This window comes from Uranotaenia lowii, chromosome 3 (genome assembly GCF_029784155.1).
Source record: "Uranotaenia lowii strain MFRU-FL chromosome 3, ASM2978415v1, whole genome shotgun sequence".
Lineage (NCBI taxonomy): Eukaryota > Metazoa > Arthropoda > Insecta > Diptera > Culicidae > Uranotaenia > Uranotaenia lowii.
In genome coordinates this window covers 357,842,215-357,861,786 of record NC_073693.1, presented here as the reverse complement: position 1 = coordinate 357,861,786, position 19,572 = coordinate 357,842,215, and the positions used below count along the sequence as shown (strand labels likewise).

Here is a 19,572-nt window from a genome sequence, read left to right as displayed (position 1 = left end):
TTTTGTCATTTTTGTCATTTTTGTCATTTTTGTCATTTTTGTCATTTTTGTCATTTTTGTCATTTTTGTCATTTTTGTCATTTTTGTCATTTTTGTCATTTTTGTCATTTTTGTCATTTTTGTCATTTTTGTCATTTTTGTCATTTTTGTCATTTTTGTCATTTTTGTCATTTTTGTCATTTTTGTCATTTTTGTCATTTTTGTCATTTTTGTCATTTTTGTCATTTTTGTCATTTTTGTCATTTTTGTCATTTTTGTCATTTTTGTCATTTTTGTCATTTTTGTCATTTTTGTCATTTTTGTCATTTTTGTCATTTTTGTCATTTTTGTCATTTTTGTCATTTTTGTCATTTTTGTCATTTTTGTCATTTTTGTCATTTTTGTCATTTTTGTCATTTTTGTCATTTTTGTCATTTTTGTCATTTTTGTCATTTTTGTCATTTTTGTCATTTTTGTCATTTTTGTCATTTTTGTCATTTTTGTCATTTTTGTCATTTTTGTCATTTTTGTCATTTTTGTCATTTTTGTCATTTTTGTCATTTTTGTCATTTTTGTCATTTTTGTCATTTTTGTCATTTTTGTCATTTTTGTCATTTTTGTCATTTTTGTCATTTTTGTCATTTTTGTCATTTTTGTCATTTTTGTCATTTTTGTCATTTTTGTCATTTTTGTCATTTTTGTCATTTTTGTCATTTTTGTCATTTTTGTCATTTTTGTCATTTTTGTCATTTTTGTCATTTTTGTCATTTTTGTCATTTTTGTCATTTTTGTCATTTTTGTCATTTTTGTCATTTTTGTCATTTTTGTCATTTTTGTCATTTTTGTCATTTTTGTCATTTTTGTCATTTTTGTCATTTTTGTCATTTTTGTCATTTTTGTCATTTTTGTCATTTTTGTCATTTTTGTCATTTTTGTCATTTTTGTCATTTTTGTCATTTTTGTCATTTTTGTCATTTTTGTCATTTTTGTCATTTTTGTCATTTTTGTCATTTTTGTCATTTTTGTCATTTTTGTCATTTTTGTCATTTTTGTCATTTTTGTCATTTTTGTCATTTTTGTCATTTTTGTCATTTTTGTCATTTTTGTCATTTTTGTCATTTTTGTCATTTTTGTCATTTTTGTCATTTTTGTCATTTTTGTCATTTTTGTCATTTTTGTCATTTTTGTCATTTTTGTCATTTTTGTCATTTTTGTCATTTTTGTCATTTTTGTCATTTTTGTCATTTTTGTCATTTTTGTCATTTTTGTCATTTTTGTCATTTTTGTCATTTTTGTCATTTTTGTCATTTTTGTCATTTTTGTCATTTTTGTCATTTTTGTCATTTTTGTCATTTTTGTCATTTTTGTCATTTTTGTCATTTTTGTCATTTTTGTCATTTTTGTCATTTTTGTCATTTTTGTCATTTTTGTCATTTTTGTCATTTTTGTCATTTTTGTCATTTTTGTCATTTTTGTCATTTTTGTCATTTTTGTCATTTTTGTCATTTTTGTCATTTTTGTCATTTTTGTCATTTTTGTCATTTTTGTCATTTTTGTCATTTTTGTCATTTTTGTCATTTTTGTCATTTTTGTCATTTTTGTCATTTTTGTCATTTTTGTCATTTTTGTCATTTTTGTCATTTTTGTCATTTTTGTCATTTTTGTCATTTTTGTCATTTTTGTCATTTTTGTCATTTTTGTCATTTTTGTCATTTTTGTCATTTTTGTCATTTTTGTCATTTTTGTCATTTTTGTCATTTTTGTCATTTTTGTCATTTTTGTCATTTTTGTCATTTTTGTCATTTTTGTCATTTTTGTCATTTTTGTCATTTTTGTCATTTTTGTCATTTTTGTCATTTTTGTCATTTTTGTCATTTTTGTCATTTTTGTCATTTTTGTCATTTTTGTCATTTTTGTCATTTTTGTCATTTTTGTCATTTTTGTCATTTTTGTCATTTTTGTCATTTTTGTCATTTTTGTCATTTTTGTCATTTTTGTCATTTTTGTCATTTTTGTCATTTTTGTCATTTTTGTCATTTTTGTCATTTTTGTCATTTTTGTCATTTTTGTCATTTTTGTCATTTTTGTCATTTTTGTCATTTTTGTCATTTTTGTCATTTTTGTCATTTTTGTCATTTTTGTCATTTTTGTCATTTTTGTCATTTTTGTCATTTTTGTCATTTTTGTCATTTTTGTCATTTTTGTCATTTTTGTCATTTTTGTCATTTTTGTCATTTTTGTCATTTTTGTCATTTTTGTCATTTTTGTCATTTTTGTCATTTTTGTCATTTTTGTCATTTTTGTCATTTTTGTCATTTTTGTCATTTTTGTCATTTTTGTCATTTTTGTCATTTTTGTCATTTTTGTCATTTTTGTCATTTTTGTCATTTTTGTCATTTTTGTCATTTTTGTCATTTTTGTCATTTTTGTCATTTTTGTCATTTTTGTCATTTTTGTCATTTTTGTCATTTTTGTCATTTTTGTCATTTTTGTCATTTTTGTCATTTTTGTCATTTTTGTCATTTTTGTCATTTTTGTCATTTTTGTCATTTTTGTCATTTTTGTCATTTTTGTCATTTTTGTCATTTTTGTCATTTTTGTCATTTTTGTCATTTTTGTCATTTTTGTCATTTTTGTCATTTTTGTCATTTTTGTCATTTTTGTCATTTTTGTCATTTTTGTCATTTTTGTCATTTTTGTCATTTTTGTCATTTTTGTCATTTTTGTCATTTTTGTCATTTTTGTCATTTTTGTCATTTTTGTCATTTTTGTCATTTTTGTCATTTTTGTCATTTTTGTCATTTTTGTCATTTTTGTCATTTTTGTCATTTTTGTCATTTTTGTCATTTTTGTCATTTTTGTCATTTTTGTCATTTTTGTCATTTTTGTCATTTTTGTCATTTTTGTCATTTTTGTCATTTTTGTCATTTTTGTCATTTTTGTCATTTTTGTCATTTTTGTCATTTTTGTCATTTTTGTCATTTTTGTCATTTTTGTCATTTTTGTCATTTTTGTCATTTTTGTCATTTTTGTCATTTTTGTCATTTTTGTCATTTTTGTCATTTTTGTCATTTTTGTCATTTTTGTCATTTTTGTCATTTTTGTCATTTTTGTCATTTTTGTCATTTTTGTCATTTTTGTCATTTTTGTCATTTTTGTCATTTTTGTCATTTTTGTCATTTTTGTCATTTTTGTCATTTTTGTCATTTTTGTCATTTTTGTCATTTTTGTCATTTTTGTCATTTTTGTCATTTTTGTCATTTTTGTCATTTTTGTCATTTTTGTCATTTTTGTCATTTTTGTCATTTTTGTCATTTTTGTCATTTTTGTCATTTTTGTCATTTTTGTCATTTTTGTCATTTTTGTCATTTTTGTCATTTTTGTCATTTTTGTCATTTTTGTCATTTTTGTCATTTTTGTCATTTTTGTCATTTTTGTCATTTTTGTCATTTTTGTCATTTTTGTCATTTTTGTCATTTTTGTCATTTTTGTCATTTTTGTCATTTTTGTCATTTTTGTCATTTTTGTCATTTTTGTCATTTTTGTCATTTTTGTCATTTTTGTCATTTTTGTCATTTTTGTCATTTTTGTCATTTTTGTCATTTTTGTCATTTTTGTCATTTTTGTCATTTTTGTCATTTTTGTCATTTTTGTCATTTTTGTCATTTTTGTCATTTTTGTCATTTTTGTCATTTTTGTCATTTTTGTCATTTTTGTCATTTTTGTCATTTTTGTCATTTTTGTCATTTTTGTCATTTTTGTCATTTTTGTCATTTTTGTCATTTTTGTCATTTTTGTCATTTTTGTCATTTTTGTCATTTTTGTCATTTTTGTCATTTTTGTCATTTTTGTCATTTTTGTCATTTTTGTCATTTTTGTCATTTTTGTCATTTTTGTCATTTTTGTCATTTTTGTCATTTTTGTCATTTTTGTCATTTTTGTCATTTTTGTCATTTTTGTCATTTTTGTCATTTTTGTCATTTTTGTCATTTTTGTCATTTTTGTCATTTTTGTCATTTTTGTCATTTTTGTCATTTTTGTCATTTTTGTCATTTTTGTCATTTTTGTCATTTTTGTCATTTTTGTCATTTTTGTCATTTTTGTCATTTTTGTCATTTTTGTCATTTTTGTCATTTTTGTCATTTTTGTCATTTTTGTCATTTTTGTCATTTTTGTCATTTTTGTCATTTTTGTCATTTTTGTCATTTTTGTCATTTTTGTCATTTTTGTCATTTTTGTCATTTTTGTCATTTTTGTCATTTTTGTCATTTTTGTCATTTTTGTCATTTTTGTCATTTTTGTCATTTTTGTCATTTTTGTCATTTTGTCATTTTTGTCATTTTTGTCATTTTTGTCATTTTTGTCATTTTTGTCATTTTTGTCATTTTTGTCATTTTTGTCATTTTTGTCATTTTTGTCATTTTTGTCATTTTTGTCATTTTTGTCATTTTTGTCATTTTTGTCATTTTTGTCATTTTTGTCATTTTTGTCATTTTTGTCATTTTTGTCATTTTTGTCATTTTTGTCATTTTTGTCATTTTTGTCATTTTTGTCATTTTTGTCATTTTTGTCATTTTTGTCATTTTTGTCATTTTTGTCATTTTTGTCATTTTTGTCATTTTTGTCATTTTTGTCATTTTTGTCATTTTTGTCATTTTTGTCATTTTTGTCATTTTTGTCATTTTTGTCATTTTTGTCATTTTTGTCATTTTTGTCATTTTTGTCATTTTTGTCATTTTTGTCATTTTTGTCATTTTTGTCATTTTTGTCATTTTTGTCATTTTTGTCATTTTTGTCATTTTTGTCATTTTTGTCATTTTTGTCATTTTTGTCATTTTTGTCATTTTTGTCATTTTTGTCATTTTTGTCATTTTTGTCATTTTTGTCATTTTTGTCATTTTTGTCATTTTTGTCATTTTTGTCATTTTTGTCATTTTTGTCATTTTTGTCATTTTTGTCATTTTTGTCATTTTTGTCATTTTTGTCATTTTTGTCATTTTTGTCATTTTTGTCATTTTTGTCATTTTTGTCATTTTTGTCATTTTTGTCATTTTTGTCATTTTTGTCATTTTTGTCATTTTTGTCATTTTTGTCATTTTTGTCATTTTTGTCATTTTTGTCATTTTTGTCATTTTTGTCATTTTTGTCATTTTTGTCATTTTTGTCATTTTTGTCATTTTTGTCATTTTTGTCATTTTTGTCATTTTTGTCATTTTTGTCATTTTTGTCATTTTTGTCATTTTTGTCATTTTTGTCATTTTTGTCATTTTTGTCATTTTTGTCATTTTTGTCATTTTTTGTCATTTTTGTCATTTTTGTCATTTTTGTCATTTTTGTCATTTTTGTCATTTTTGTCATTTTTGTCATTTTGTCATTTTTGTCATTTTTGTCATTTTTGTCATTTTTGTCATTTTTGTCATTTTTGTCATTTTTGTCATTTTTGTCATTTTTGTCATTTTTGTCATTTTTGTCATTTTTGTCATTTTTGTCATTTTTGTCATTTTTGTCATTTTTGTCATTTTTGTCATTTTTGTCATTTTTGTCATTTTTGTCATTTTTGTCATTTTTGTCATTTTTGTCATTTTTGTCATTTTTGTCATTTTTGTCATTTTTGTCATTTTTGTCATTTTTGTCATTTTTGTCATTTTTGTCATTTTTGTCATTTTTGTCATTTTTGTCATTTTTGTCATTTTTGTCATTTTTGTCATTTTTGTCATTTTTGTCATTTTTGTCATTTTTGTCATTTTTGTCATTTTTGTCATTTTTGTCATTTTTGTCATTTTTGTCATTTTTGTCATTTTTGTCATTTTTGTCATTTTTGTCATTTTTGTCATTTTTGTCATTTTTGTCATTTTTGTCATTTTTGTCATTTTTGTCATTTTTGTCATTTTTGTCATTTTTGTCATTTTTGTCATTTTTGTCATTTTTGTCATTTTTGTCATTTTTGTCATTTTTGTCATTTTTGTCATTTTTGTCATTTTTGTCATTTTTGTCATTTTTGTCATTTTTGTCATTTTTGTCATTTTTGTCATTTTTGTCATTTTTGTCATTTTTGTCATTTTTGTCATTTTTGTCATTTTTGTCATTTTTGTCATTTTTGTCATTTTTGTCATTTTTGTCATTTTTGTCATTTTTGTCATTTTGTCATTTTTGTCATTTTGTCATTTTTGTCATTTTTGTCATTTTTGTCATTTTTGTCATTTTTGTCATTTTTGTCATTTTTGTCATTTTTGTCATTTTTGTCATTTTTGTCATTTTTGTCATTTTTGTCATTTTTGTCATTTTTGTCATTTTTGTCATTTTTGTCATTTTTGTCATTTTTGTCATTTTTGTCATTTATTTTTGTCATTTTTGTCATTTTTGTCATTTTTGTCATTTTTGTCATTTTTGTCATTTTTGTCATTTTTGTCATTTTTGTCATTTTTGTCATTTTTGTCATTTTTGTCATTTTTGTCATTTTTGTCATTTTTGTCATTTTTGTCATTTTTGTCATTTTTGTCATTTTTGTCATTTTTGTCATTTTTGTCATTTTTGTCATTTTTGTCATTTTTGTCATTTTTGTCATTTTTGTCATTTTTGTCATTTTTGTCATTTTTGTCATTTTTGTCATTTTTGTCATTTTTGTCATTTTTGTCATTTTTGTCATTTTTGTCATTTTTGTCATTTTTGTCATTTTTGTCATTTTTGTCATTTTTGTCATTTTTGTCATTTTTGTCATTTTTGTCATTTTTGTCATTTTTGTCATTTTTGTCATTTTTGTCATTTTTGTCATTTTTGTCATTTTTGTCATTTTTGTCATTTTTGTCATTTTTGTCATTTTTGTCATTTTTGTCATTTTTGTCATTTTTGTCATTTTTGTCATTTTTGTCATTTTTGTCATTTTTGTCATTTTTGTCATTTTTGTCATTTTTGTCATTTTTGTCATTTTTGTCATTTTTGTCATTTTTGTCATTTTTGTCATTTTTGTCATTTTTGTCATTTTTGTCATTTTTGTCATTTTTGTCATTTTTGTCATTTTTGTCATTTTTGTCATTTTTGTCATTTTTGTCATTTTTGTCATTTTTGTCATTTTTGTCATTTTTGTCATTTTTGTCATTTTTGTCATTTTTGTCATTTTTGTCATTTTTGTCATTTTTGTCATTTTTGTCATTTTTGTCATTTTTGTCATTTTTGTCATTTTTGTCATTTTTGTCATTTTTGTCATTTTTGTCATTTTTGTCATTTTTGTCATTTTTGTCATTTTTGTCATTTTTGTCATTTTTGTCATTTTTGTCATTTTTGTCATTTTTGTCATTTTTGTCATTTTTGTCATTTTTGTCATTTTTGTCATTTTTGTCATTTTTGTCATTTTTGTCATTTTTGTCATTTTTGTCATTTTTGTCATTTTTGTCATTTTTGTCATTTTTGTCATTTTTGTCATTTTTGTCATTTTTGTCATTTTTGTCATTTTTGTCATTTTTGTCATTTTTGTCATTTTTGTCATTTTTGTCATTTTTGTCATTTTTGTCATTTTTGTCATTTTTGTCATTTTTGTCATTTTTGTCATTTTTGTCATTTTTGTCATTTTTGTCATTTTTGTCATTTTTGTCATTTTTGTCATTTTTGTCATTTTTGTCATTTTTGTCATTTTTGTCATTTTTGTCATTTTTGTCATTTTTGTCATTTTTGTCATTTTTGTCATTTTTGTCATTTTTGTCATTTTTGTCATTTTTGTCATTTTTGTCATTTTTGTCATTTTTGTCATTTTTGTCATTTTTGTCATTTTTGTCATTTTTGTCATTTTTGTCATTTTTGTCATTTTTGTCATTTTTGTCATTTTTGTCATTTTTGTCATTTTTGTCATTTTTGTCATTTTTGTCATTTTTGTCATTTTTGTCATTTTTGTCATTTTTGTCATTTTTGTCATTTTTGTCATTTTTGTCATTTTTGTCATTTTTGTCATTTTTGTCATTTTTGTCATTTTTGTCATTTTTGTCATTTTTGTCATTTTTGTCATTTTTGTCATTTTTGTCATTTTTGTCATTTTTGTCATTTTTGTCATTTTTGTCATTTTTGTCATTTTTGTCATTTTTGTCATTTTTGTCATTTTTGTCATTTTTGTCATTTTTGTCATTTTTGTCATTTTTGTCATTTTTGTCATTTTTGTCATTTTTGTCATTTTTGTCATTTTTGTCATTTTTGTCATTTTTGTCATTTTTGTCATTTTTGTCATTTTTGTCATTTTTGTCATTTTTGTCATTTTTGTCATTTTTGTCATTTTTGTCATTTTTGTCATTTTTGTCATTTTTGTCATTTTTGTCATTTTTGTCATTTTTGTCATTTTTGTCATTTTTGTCATTTTTGTCATTTTTGTCATTTTTGTCATTTTTGTCATTTTTGTCATTTTTGTCATTTTTGTCATTTTTGTCATTTTTGTCATTTTTGTCATTTTTGTCATTTTTGTCATTTTTGTCATTTTTGTCATTTTTGTCATTTTTGTCATTTTTGTCATTTTTGTCATTTTTGTCATTTTTGTCATTTTTGTCATTTTTGTCATTTTTGTCATTTTTGTCATTTTTGTCATTTTTGTCATTTTTGTCATTTTTGTCATTTTTGTCATTTTTGTCATTTTTGTCATTTTTGTCATTTTTGTCATTTTTGTCATTTTTGTCATTTTTGTCATTTTTGTCATTTTTGTCATTTTTGTCATTTTTGTCATTTTTGTCATTTTTGTCATTTTTGTCATTTTTGTCATTTTTGTCATTTTTGTCATTTTTGTCATTTTTGTCATTTTTGTCATTTTTGTCATTTTTGTCATTTTTGTCATTTTTGTCATTTTTGTCATTTTTGTCATTTTTGTCATTTTTGTCATTTTTGTCATTTTTGTCATTTTTGTCATTTTTGTCATTTTTGTCATTTTTGTCATTTTTGTCATTTTTGTCATTTTTGTCATTTTTGTCATTTTTGTCATTTTTGTCATTTTTGTCATTTTTGTCATTTTTGTCATTTTTGTCATTTTTGTCATTTTTGTCATTTTTGTCATTTTTGTCATTTTTGTCATTTTTGTCATTTTTGTCATTTTTGTCATTTTTGTCATTTTTGTCATTTTTGTCATTTTTGTCATTTTTGTCATTTTTGTCATTTTTGTCATTTTTGTCATTTTTGTCATTTTTGTCATTTTTGTCATTTTTGTCATTTTTGTCATTTTTGTCATTTTTGTCATTTTTGTCATTTTTGTCATTTTTGTCATTTTTGTCATTTTTGTCATTTTTGTCATTTTTGTCATTTTTGTCATTTTTGTCATTTTTGTCATTTTTGTCATTTTTGTCATTTTTGTCATTTTTGTCATTTTTGTCATTTTTGTCATTTTTGTCATTTTTGTCATTTTTGTCATTTTTGTCATTTTTGTCATTTTTGTCATTTTTGTCATTTTTGTCATTTTTGTCATTTTTGTCATTTTTGTCATTTTTGTCATTTTTGTCATTTTTGTCATTTTTGTCATTTTTGTCATTTTTGTCATTTTTGTCATTTTTGTCATTTTTGTCATTTTTGTCATTTTTGTCATTTTTGTCATTTTTGTCATTTTTGTCATTTTTGTCATTTTTGTCATTTTTGTCATTTTTGTCATTTTTGTCATTTTTGTCATTTTTGTCATTTTTGTCATTTTTGTCATTTTTGTCATTTTTGTCATTTTTGTCATTTTTGTCATTTTTGTCATTTTTGTCATTTTTGTCATTTTTGTCATTTTTGTCATTTTTGTCATTTTTGTCATTTTTGTCATTTTTGTCATTTTTGTCATTTTTGTCATTTTTGTCATTTTTGTCATTTTTGTCATTTTTGTCATTTTTGTCATTTTTGTCATTTTTGTCATTTTTGTCATTTTTGTCATTTTTGTCATTTTTGTCATTTTTGTCATTTTTGTCATTTTTGTCATTTTTGTCATTTTTGTCATTTTTGTCATTTTTGTCATTTTTGTCATTTTTGTCATTTTTGTCATTTTTGTCATTTTTGTCATTTTTGTCATTTTTGTCATTTTTGTCATTTTTGTCATTTTTGTCATTTTTGTCATTTTTGTCATTTTTGTCATTTTTGTCATTTTTGTCATTTTCGTCATTTTTGTCATTTTTGTCATTTTTGTCATTTTTGTCATTTTTGTCATTTTTGTCATTTTTGTCATTTTTGTCATTTTTGTCATTTTTGTCATTTTTGTCATTTTTGTCATTTTTGTCATTTTTGTCATTTTTGTCATTTTTGTCATTTTTGTCATTTTTGTCCTTTTTGTCATTTTTGTCATTTTTTTCATTTTTCTCATTTTTCTCATTTTTGTCATTTTTGTCATTTTTTCTAATTTCTGACTTTTTTGTCATTTTTATCATTTTTGTCATTTTTGTCATTTTTGTCATTTTTGTCATTTTTGTCATTTTTGTCATTTTTGTAAATTTTTGTCATTTTTGTCATTTTTGTCATTTTTGTCATTTTTGTCATTTTTGTCATTTTTGTCATTTTTGTTATTTTTTTTTTGACTTGATGAAAATTTCATTTAAAAGTATTCCATGTTTTGAGGATAAAATAAAATATTACCCCGAAAAATTTTTTTGAACGTGTTTCTATAAATAATTTCTTTACTTCACTGTGAAAATTAAAACTTTAATCCATTCTCGTTTCATCGAACTATCAACGATAGTCGCCACCAGTAAACAGCAAACAATTGCGCTCGGGAATTTGTGCAAATATTACCGACGATTTACGGCCTCCTAAAGTGTGGCATTGGTCAGTGACGACAGTTGAAAAACAAAAAAAAACTTTCCCGATATTCCGTCTGCAACATTGAGGGGTCAATCATAACTGATGATCCCCAAAAACTTTAATTTCATTCATCGATTGTTTTCTATAAATTTTTTTTACATTAAATAAACCATTAGTCATCATTTTTGATAAACTAGTTCACTTTCTTTGGCTGATCCCCAAATGGAATAAGCTTTCAGATCAGGCATAAAATTTGCGAAAAGTGAGTAAACAAATGGCAAACTGACAAACAATCAATGACGGAAAAAAGCACAAGTGATGGCCATTGATGCAGGCAGACCTGTGCAAGTTTATTTACTCGACCAGATTGTAGCCTTCAATGAACCGTAGTGCTCAATGTGGTCTCTCATCCGTTTGGCTGTGTTCGTCTATATTTGAGGTCCAAAATTTGTTGTCATCAATGAATTTTGTTTAATATGCTCTTTCATGGACAAAATTGACAGAATTGACAAAATTGACAAAATTGACAAAATTGACAAAATTTAGAATAAAAATAAAATTTCCTGCTTTTTAATTTTGAATGGAAAACTTACATCTTTAAGATTTCAATCAACCACTTTGTGTCGGTCAACTTTATTCACCGACAAGTCGAGTAAACAAAATTTAATTACTTAAATCGAATCGGAAAGGAAAAAATATGCCATCTTCTTCCGGGAAGTGTTTGTCGGAATTCGATTTTCTTAAACTGCCAAAAGCTTTCAACGTTCCAAGACATACATTCCAGTGCTGAAGAATAAAGTAGAACCGACAGCTTAAAGCTTTCTCCATTCAACATTCGACGAGGACCTTGAACTGTCTCCTGCCATCGTCGTCGGTCTTCGATTGGTTGCGATCCTTCTGGAATTAATTCGCTTTTATTGGCTCCGGTGTGGCTTCGGGAATGTTTTACTGGAGAATGTTTCGTTCCACTTGGTTTAGCAAAATCCGGAGCCTCCCCCAATTCAGTAGGGATCGAGATGGCCTCAAGATATAAAGACGGAATATTTTTTACTTTCACTCTCTCAATCTTTCTGTCTCTCGACAGATCAACAAACTTTTCCCTCACGGATCAACGATGATTTATTGGATTGATTTATTACCCCCAATTGATGGGCGTCGGATGGTTTTGCTAAATTCCTCCCCCAACCCCCTCTTTCTGACTTTTTTCATCGAGCCATGTCACCAATACGAGCCCCCACTTGAGGGCTTTCCACTCGAAGGCACCGAAAATCTTATAATGGGAAAAAGATGACAGCTTTTCTCAACTGTCCCCCGTCAATCACACCGATGTTTGAGGTTGAATTTATTACCTACTTCAACTTTATGGGCACAAGCGAGCTTGAAGTTTTCAACTCAAACAAAAGTTTTTGATTGTTTCGTTTGGAAACAAAAAAATGTTATTTCCATTTTATGATATGATAATAAACGTTTCTCTTAAGTGTGATGAAGAAAACATACCGAAAACGATTGGTTACTCGTCCTATTTTTAAAATCAATCAAACCTACAGAACCATGCGAGTGTGTTTGAATTGGACAAGAAAAGTAAAAGAAAAAAGACAAAGGCATCAAAAGATAGTCGGCAGAACCCGTAGCTTTTAAATTAATCAATCAAACTGTGATTGACACGTGTCCTTGCGCGTCTCAATCGATACTAGTCAGCCCTTTCATTCGCATTCTCCGACCATTGAAGGGAAGAGAATTGATTGTCGGAGAATTTTGTTCAGGGAAATTTGTTTATCAGTTGAAAGGTTTTTCTTTGTAGTTCAAAATTGTTTCAAAAAATTGATCTTTGAAGTCTAAGTGAATGATTGATAAAAATTGACACGAAATATCTGCTACTGATTTCAATACTTCTGACACGTAGGAGTTTTTCCAAAATATCTTAAGCAGTTTGATTTTACCCTTTGTTCTGTGAGCAATCTATTGTGTCTTCGATCTTATGTTTTCTTTGTGGTAATCCTATGAGTTCCCCAACTGACTAGGATAAAACTAATAAAATAGAGCTGAGCTCAGAATTCCTTGTAGCGTGCTTAACAACACAAGTGATACTTGGTCCGGGCCGGACAAATTTTAAATAAAATCCTGACAAAATCCTGACATTTGATTTGAAAATTGACGACCAAAAATCACGGCAATATCCTGGTAAATTCTATCAAAACCCAGAAATAACGTAATAAAAGTCAAGAAAAAAATTGAATGAAATTCCTCTTTTATGATTCTAAATAATCTCTCACCGATTATTTTTATAAAACTTGCTCAAAAAATTTCGTTTTGGAGGCATAAACTAAAAAAAATTACAACATATTTTGTTTTTTTTTTATATGATGAGCCAGATAAAGTGAATAAATCCGGGCAAATCCGGGAATTGTTCAATGAAAACCGGGCAATTATTTTATAATGTTAAGGCCCAAGCAATATTCACTCAATTCCAAAATGTTCGATTGATTCTCAGATGTTTTTATTGTAATTGATGGATTTTACAAAATTAAAAATAACGACACAATTGTCAAAAATACACAAATTTACTTAAATTTTAAAATTGAAAAATTTTACTAAATTAACAAAAATCTCAAAAATTACAAAATCGATAAAAATAACAAACTTGATGAAATCGACAAATTGTCAGAAGTAAAAATTGAAAAAATTGACCAAACCGTCAAAAATTACCAAATTTACATAGCTTAGCTTAACTTAGTTGACTGCTCATATCCACCTTAAATCATTGAACTTGAAGTGCCTGACTGTTTTCATAGCAATCTGAAATTTGCTTTAAAATAATTCCTTTTAAAAATGATCGGGAAAAACGGACACTGCATAAAAAGGATACATTTTGCCTGGAAAAATGCTATAAAAGTAGGGGAGAGTGGGGTAACGTAGGCCATGGGCCCTTTCAAATATCTCAGCTGTGTGTTGAGACAAAAATCCCAATCCAACGGTCATCGTCGTCGCTTTGCGTAAGCATGTTTTCCTATAAGTTATTGACTTATGTACGTATCATACGCTTCTTTTATGAAACTAGCCTAGAAAAATGTACTCACATAATTAAACAAGCACCCGCAAATTGCATCCGTGCGAGACCTCAAGTACATTACAAAAATATGCTCATACGCTTATGATGTTGGTTTTGTCGTGTTCTTTCACGTGGAAAAGGAATTTTTGATAAAACATAAATAGGTTACACATACGCAACCAATTTCCAAATCATTGCATGTGGGGAATCGTGGGCCACATTTTGTGGGGTATCTTGGGCCACCTTTATTTTGGTGTTTTTATACACGTTCAGAACTTAACATACGTTATTACTATTTGTAAAGTTTTCTTATGCCATATGAAGAATTATGAAAAATGTTTTATCCATCTTTTCTAATGCGAGAGAGACGAACATAAATCCTCTAAATAGAATTTTTCCGAAATGTTCGCGAGCCAGGTTTTAGGATCTATTCGATCATATACAACTCTCTTTTTAGTTTCCGCATCTGAAATAGCTTTAAAATAACTAAATGAATTATGAAATTTCAGTTTTGGGTCAGCTCATAAACTTTGCACGTTATCTAGTCAATTTGGAATTGGTGGCCCACGTTTCCCCACAGTTTTTCAAAATCCAAAAAAAATTACTTTATTGTAAAACAGTCAAAACTCGGGAAATCAATATATTTAAAAAGTAACAAAAAATGTCTAATGATACTCTAATGTAGAAAACCTTTCCATTTATTTTTTTCATTTAATCTTTTCTAATAAAGAAGTTATGAAACAAAGAAAAAAAAGTGGCCCATGATACCCCACTCTACCCTACATACTTTTGTGAGTTGAGTGTATTTAATAGAACGTTTTCAAATTAAAATGGAACCAACTGGTCCGAGTCCAGAAGCGAAACAGTGTGGTTTTCGGAATTCCGTATTTTAAAGGCGCTGTTTTCACCGTGGATTTGTGGTAGTTAATTTTTTAGAGAAAATTAGAAGGTTTAAGTTCAAACGAGAGAAAGCAGAGCTTAGAGAGAGTGAACATGTGCTAATTGTTGCATATTGTTGCAATTTGTGAAGCAGTTGTGCAATTTCGATCATTACCACTCCAAATGCAAAGAATTCTCTTTTGATTTCAATCCCTTGGTATCAACACTTTCGAGACTTACTTACTCAATGATCCCGCGCCGATCCTCCGGTGCATAGGTCCGTGGTAAAAGACCTCCACTGTTGACGATCCGGAGCCAGCGTCTTCACCTGGTCCCAGTCAAGATTCTCGTCGACAGTTCGGATTTCAGCGGCTAGGCTTCGCCGCCACGAGTTTCTGGGCCTGCCTCTTCTTCGATAACCTTCTGGATTCCAATCTAGCGCCTCTTTGCAAATCTCGTTTTCATCTTTTCGCTGCGTGTGCCCAATCCATCTCCACTTACCTTCCCGAATCTCGATTTCTAGCGCCCTTTGATGACACCGGCGATGTAATTCCTCATTCGAGATCCAGTTGCCAGGCCACCAAGCGCGGATGATATTCCGCAGGCAGCGGTTTACAAATACTTGCAGTTTTCGCGTCGTTACCGCATATGTGCACAAAGTTTCACACCCGTACAGCAATACGGATTTGACGTTTGAGTTGAAGATTCGGATTTTCGTTCGTAGAGAGATCTGGCGTGACCGCCAGATGTTTCGGAGACTCGCAAATGCGAAACGGGCCTTTCTGATCCGGGTTTCGATGTCTTTCCTGGTACCACCATCAGGCGTTATCTGGCTACCAAGATACTGGAAGCACTCCACTTTCTCAACTTGTTGCCCAGCTACCATGAAACTGGAGGGATTTCCTGTGTTGATCTCCATCGACATTGACTTTGAGACCTGCTGCCTTGGAACTTTCGGTGAGGTCGTCGAGTTTCCTCTGCATGTCCGGTTGTGTTTTGGCGAGGAAATCAATATCGTCAGCCAGGTCAAGGTCGTTCAGTTGCTCCATTGTTGAAGGATTCTACGGCAATCCTCGGTTCGGTGCACAGTCGATCGATCCAGTCAGAATCTCATCCATTACGATTAGAAAAAGCAGCGGTGATAGAATACATCCTTGTCTCACTCCAGCAGTTACTGGGATTGGTTCGGACAAGACACCATCGTGCGTGACCTTACACGAAAATGCCTCGTATTGTGCTTCGATGTGATGTACTAGTTTCTCTGGGACCCCTCGTCGCCTTAGAGCTGCCCAGATGTTTTCATGTTTAAGTCGGTCAAATGCTTTTTCGTTATGCTCGTTATGCTTTTTTGGTCCTTCGAGCCGGATGTGTGGCCAGTACGGCCTACGGACAGTGCGGACGGAATCGGATGCGAAACCCACCACCCACTTACCCACTTTCGGTAGCATCAAGCCACCGCAGCCATTGCTGCTTCGCCATCGCGCTGATCAGCGCTAATTGAAGCACCGTGGGATCACCGGAACACCATTTTGCTACAACACGGAGGGCGAACAAGAGCTCGGAACATCGGTCGGAAGATTCCCTGAGGCCTACGGAATCGGTTCACGGAAACCAGGGAAGTAAAAGTGTGCATGATCTGTGGTGTCCTCTTTTGTGGTAGTTGTGGGAAAATTTATCGTTGAATAAAATTTTTGAACTCGGTACTTAACGATTTGGTTTTTTTTTTTGGAAATTGTGTGTAATCCTTGACCGGTTTTTTTTAACATCTTCTCTGCTGCTCACTGGTTTCTAATTGGCAATTTATTTATATTGGATTTCCCAGTCAACCGGGTGCGTTTGGTCATTCATTTTATGTCAAAAATTAGAACGTTAAGTTGATTTGAGTCAAATAACGATTAGTCGGACTGTAGGTATTTATAGGTGAGAGCATTCAAGTGCATTTTGAGAGCGAATGGTCAATAAGTGATCATTGAATGGGTAAGTTTCTCGGTTTCAGTCAGCATAATTGATTAATGATCGAGGGCGATCATTAGGACGTGTCGGTGCGCAGCAAATATTTCATCTATAATTTATTGATTTAAAAAAGTGTGTGATTTGGCAAGTTTAGTGCAACATAAACAAGCGGACGTGTCGATGTGCAAAAAAAATTGGGTTCGGATTTTTGAAACGGATTTCTAAGTTCTTTATTGAACTTCGTCGGATTGTGTCAGAATATTTGTCGGTTTTTTGTCAGATTTACAGTCAGTGAACGTTTTAGCCCAAACTTTATCATGGAGGACGTCGACTTCAACGAAACTGCAAGGAGCAACAGCGGCAATTAAAGCGGACCATCAACGGTGTAGCGAAGTTCGTTGAAGGCTTCACAATGGAACGGCACGAAAACCAGATCGATGTCCGGTTGGACATGTTGGAAGATGCGATGCGGAGATTCTACAAAGTACAGCGGAAGATGAAGGTGATCCTCGACGAAGAAGACCTCGAAACCAAACTAGAATCAAAAGAATCCGAAAGTCAGCGGGAAAAACGTATTCAATCCAAGATCGCTAAGCGTGAGGCTGATTTTGATGAGGCTGCATCCCAGGTCGAAGAGGTTTACTGCACAGCGAAATCTTCCCTGGTGGCCTTCAAGAGAAAAAAGCAAGTGTCAGTCGAATTGTCAGAATCTTCTACAAGTTCGGTTATGTCTAGCGTGAAACTTCCTGAAATCCAGCTGCCCCATTTCAGTGGAAGAATCCGAGAATGGATCACCTTTCGCGACATGTTCCAGAGTCTCATGCACAACAACGGTCTACTTTCCCCAATCGACAAATTCACCTACTTGAGGTCATCGGTGACGGACGAAGCACTCCAGGAAATCGGCTCTATTGAAATTACGGCGGCAAACTACCAAGTGGCATGGAGTATATTGGAAACAGGCCTCGGCATCGTCGAAATAAAAAATCGAAAGTGAAATTTCCTGTCATTCGCCTAATCTCACCGTTAGTCGATTTCGAGCACATCATTCTCATCTGTCAGATCGAAGCAAACACTTTTCTGCTCACTACTAATGTGAAACAAATGTTCTTCGATTTCATTCCGTCATATTCTCATCTCATTGCAATATTCACAGTCGAAAATTTCAACGACGAGAGAAACTACTCGAAAGCAGTGCCTTCAGTTTCAACGTCAGGAGGCTTTCATTTTCGTTTCGAATATTCAGCTTCCAGCTCAGTGAGCAGTTTCAATTCTGCATCCGCCCGCTTACTGCAGGTCACATGCAATGCACATCAATGGAGGTTGGTAGTTTTCATTTTTTCCCCACAAATTGAGTTTTAAGTTTATTTATCTGAGCAGGTAAATCCACAACGACGGAAGGTAAAACCCACCCGCTTGGAGAGGTCCATCACGGCAACGATCACAGATCTCCTGAGCCAAAACTGGAAACATAACGGTGAAAATGGTTTGGGCTTTCTGGCTGGACCCTCCGGGTTATATCGATTTCAAGATGGAACAGTCGCTAGCAGCCGTATCGAGGCGCAAAAGGTAACCGTTATGGGGCAACCGATGCCGCCCAGGCTAGTCCGTAAGAAGCTGAGAGTTGACCCCGGTGCTACATAAACTACTCCTAATGCTACTCCAAGTTAATCGACAAGGTTCCGAAGCGATTTTTTGAACTTTTAATATAAGCAAAAAATGAATTAAATTATAACTATAAATAAACTGAAATTAATTATATTACATTTTTATAGATTTCTATTACATTTTGAAAGATTTTCATCAAATTTATATAGATTTTTGAAACATTTGAACATACTGATGTCTTAGAAACTTTTTGTTTACATTTCTCGGTTTGGCGGAGGTTTTTGACCGACGCACAGTCACAAATGTATGTTTGCTTGACATTTAGCGCCATATTCGACGTGCATATTTACACCAGTTATAATAAGCCAGTAGGGACAATTATTTCGGATTGGGAACAATTATTTCGGATTCTGTTTTCCACGGGGGGTCATACTAATTTCTCTCTGCTGCTTATCATCCTGCTTTCCTCTTCATCCAGCCGGTGATGGAGGTGATAGTTGATAAAATGGCCAATTGGACCTGAATCCAAAAACATAAATTACTATCAAAATCACATTCTCACACATATGTATGAGGTTGGTTTACTTTTTTTTGCAGGTCTCCGAAAAATATTATAAAATTTTAAATAATATTATAAAATATGCAATTGATTAAATAATTATCAATAATGATTTGATGATAATGTTTACAAATGATAATGATCTTTTAACCTGTGGAGGTCATTCGGGTCAGAACAAAATGATGTGATGTGTGAGCGAAATAAGAATTATAGTGTGCTAACAAAACAAGCCCCAAACATAGAGCTTTACTTAGATTCCTTTCATGAAATGTTTCAGGAAGATTTTAAAACATTGTAAACTTACTTTTGCAGACAATTTATTAATCGTGCTTCAGTGATAACGCCAACCAAACAAACTCCACATTCACAAATTGCCCTAAACATTCGGATTTTTCGTTGAGTAACGCCATGATCCTAATCGACATATGACTTAAATATACCGCGATGTTTACAATCTTTTCGGGTAAAGTTTAGACAAACAGGTGCACTCCACAGTTCAGCATTTTCGTACCATGATTTTTAATCTATCTTCAATCCGACGTTATCTTTTTTGCAGCATGCCATTTTCATTTGCTATCCTGTAATTTGAGGATTATAGAAAAGCTCTATGAGTTAACGCCACTTTTCGGATGAGGCCAAACTTGAGATTCACGCTCGGTTTGCTTACCTGAAGTCCAGAGCTGGTTGGATCAGACTGTCTAAGTTTGGATGGCGAACTAAGCTCTTTAATCTTTTGCCTGTACTCTTGGTGGCTCTGAAAGAAAATGAAGTTCTTATCAATAAATAAAGGCTTTGCTAAGGTTAATTTAAAAACACACTT

The 19,572-nt window shown here is 29.9% G+C and overlaps 1 protein-coding gene across 1 annotated transcript in view; it reads left to right on the top strand.

The window, feature by feature from the left end:
• LOC129753999 (collagen alpha-1(I) chain-like) overlaps positions 1 to 17,582 on the top strand; it is a 28,711-nt gene extending 11,129 nt beyond the window's left edge. Inside the window, exon 11 of the mRNA XM_055749854.1 lies at positions 16,890 to 17,582. Within this exon, the coding sequence (XP_055605829.1) occupies positions 16,890 to 17,582 (693 nt within the window). The remainder of the gene's footprint in view (positions 1 to 16,889) is intronic.
• The last annotated feature ends 1,990 nt before the right edge of the window (positions 17,583 to 19,572 follow it).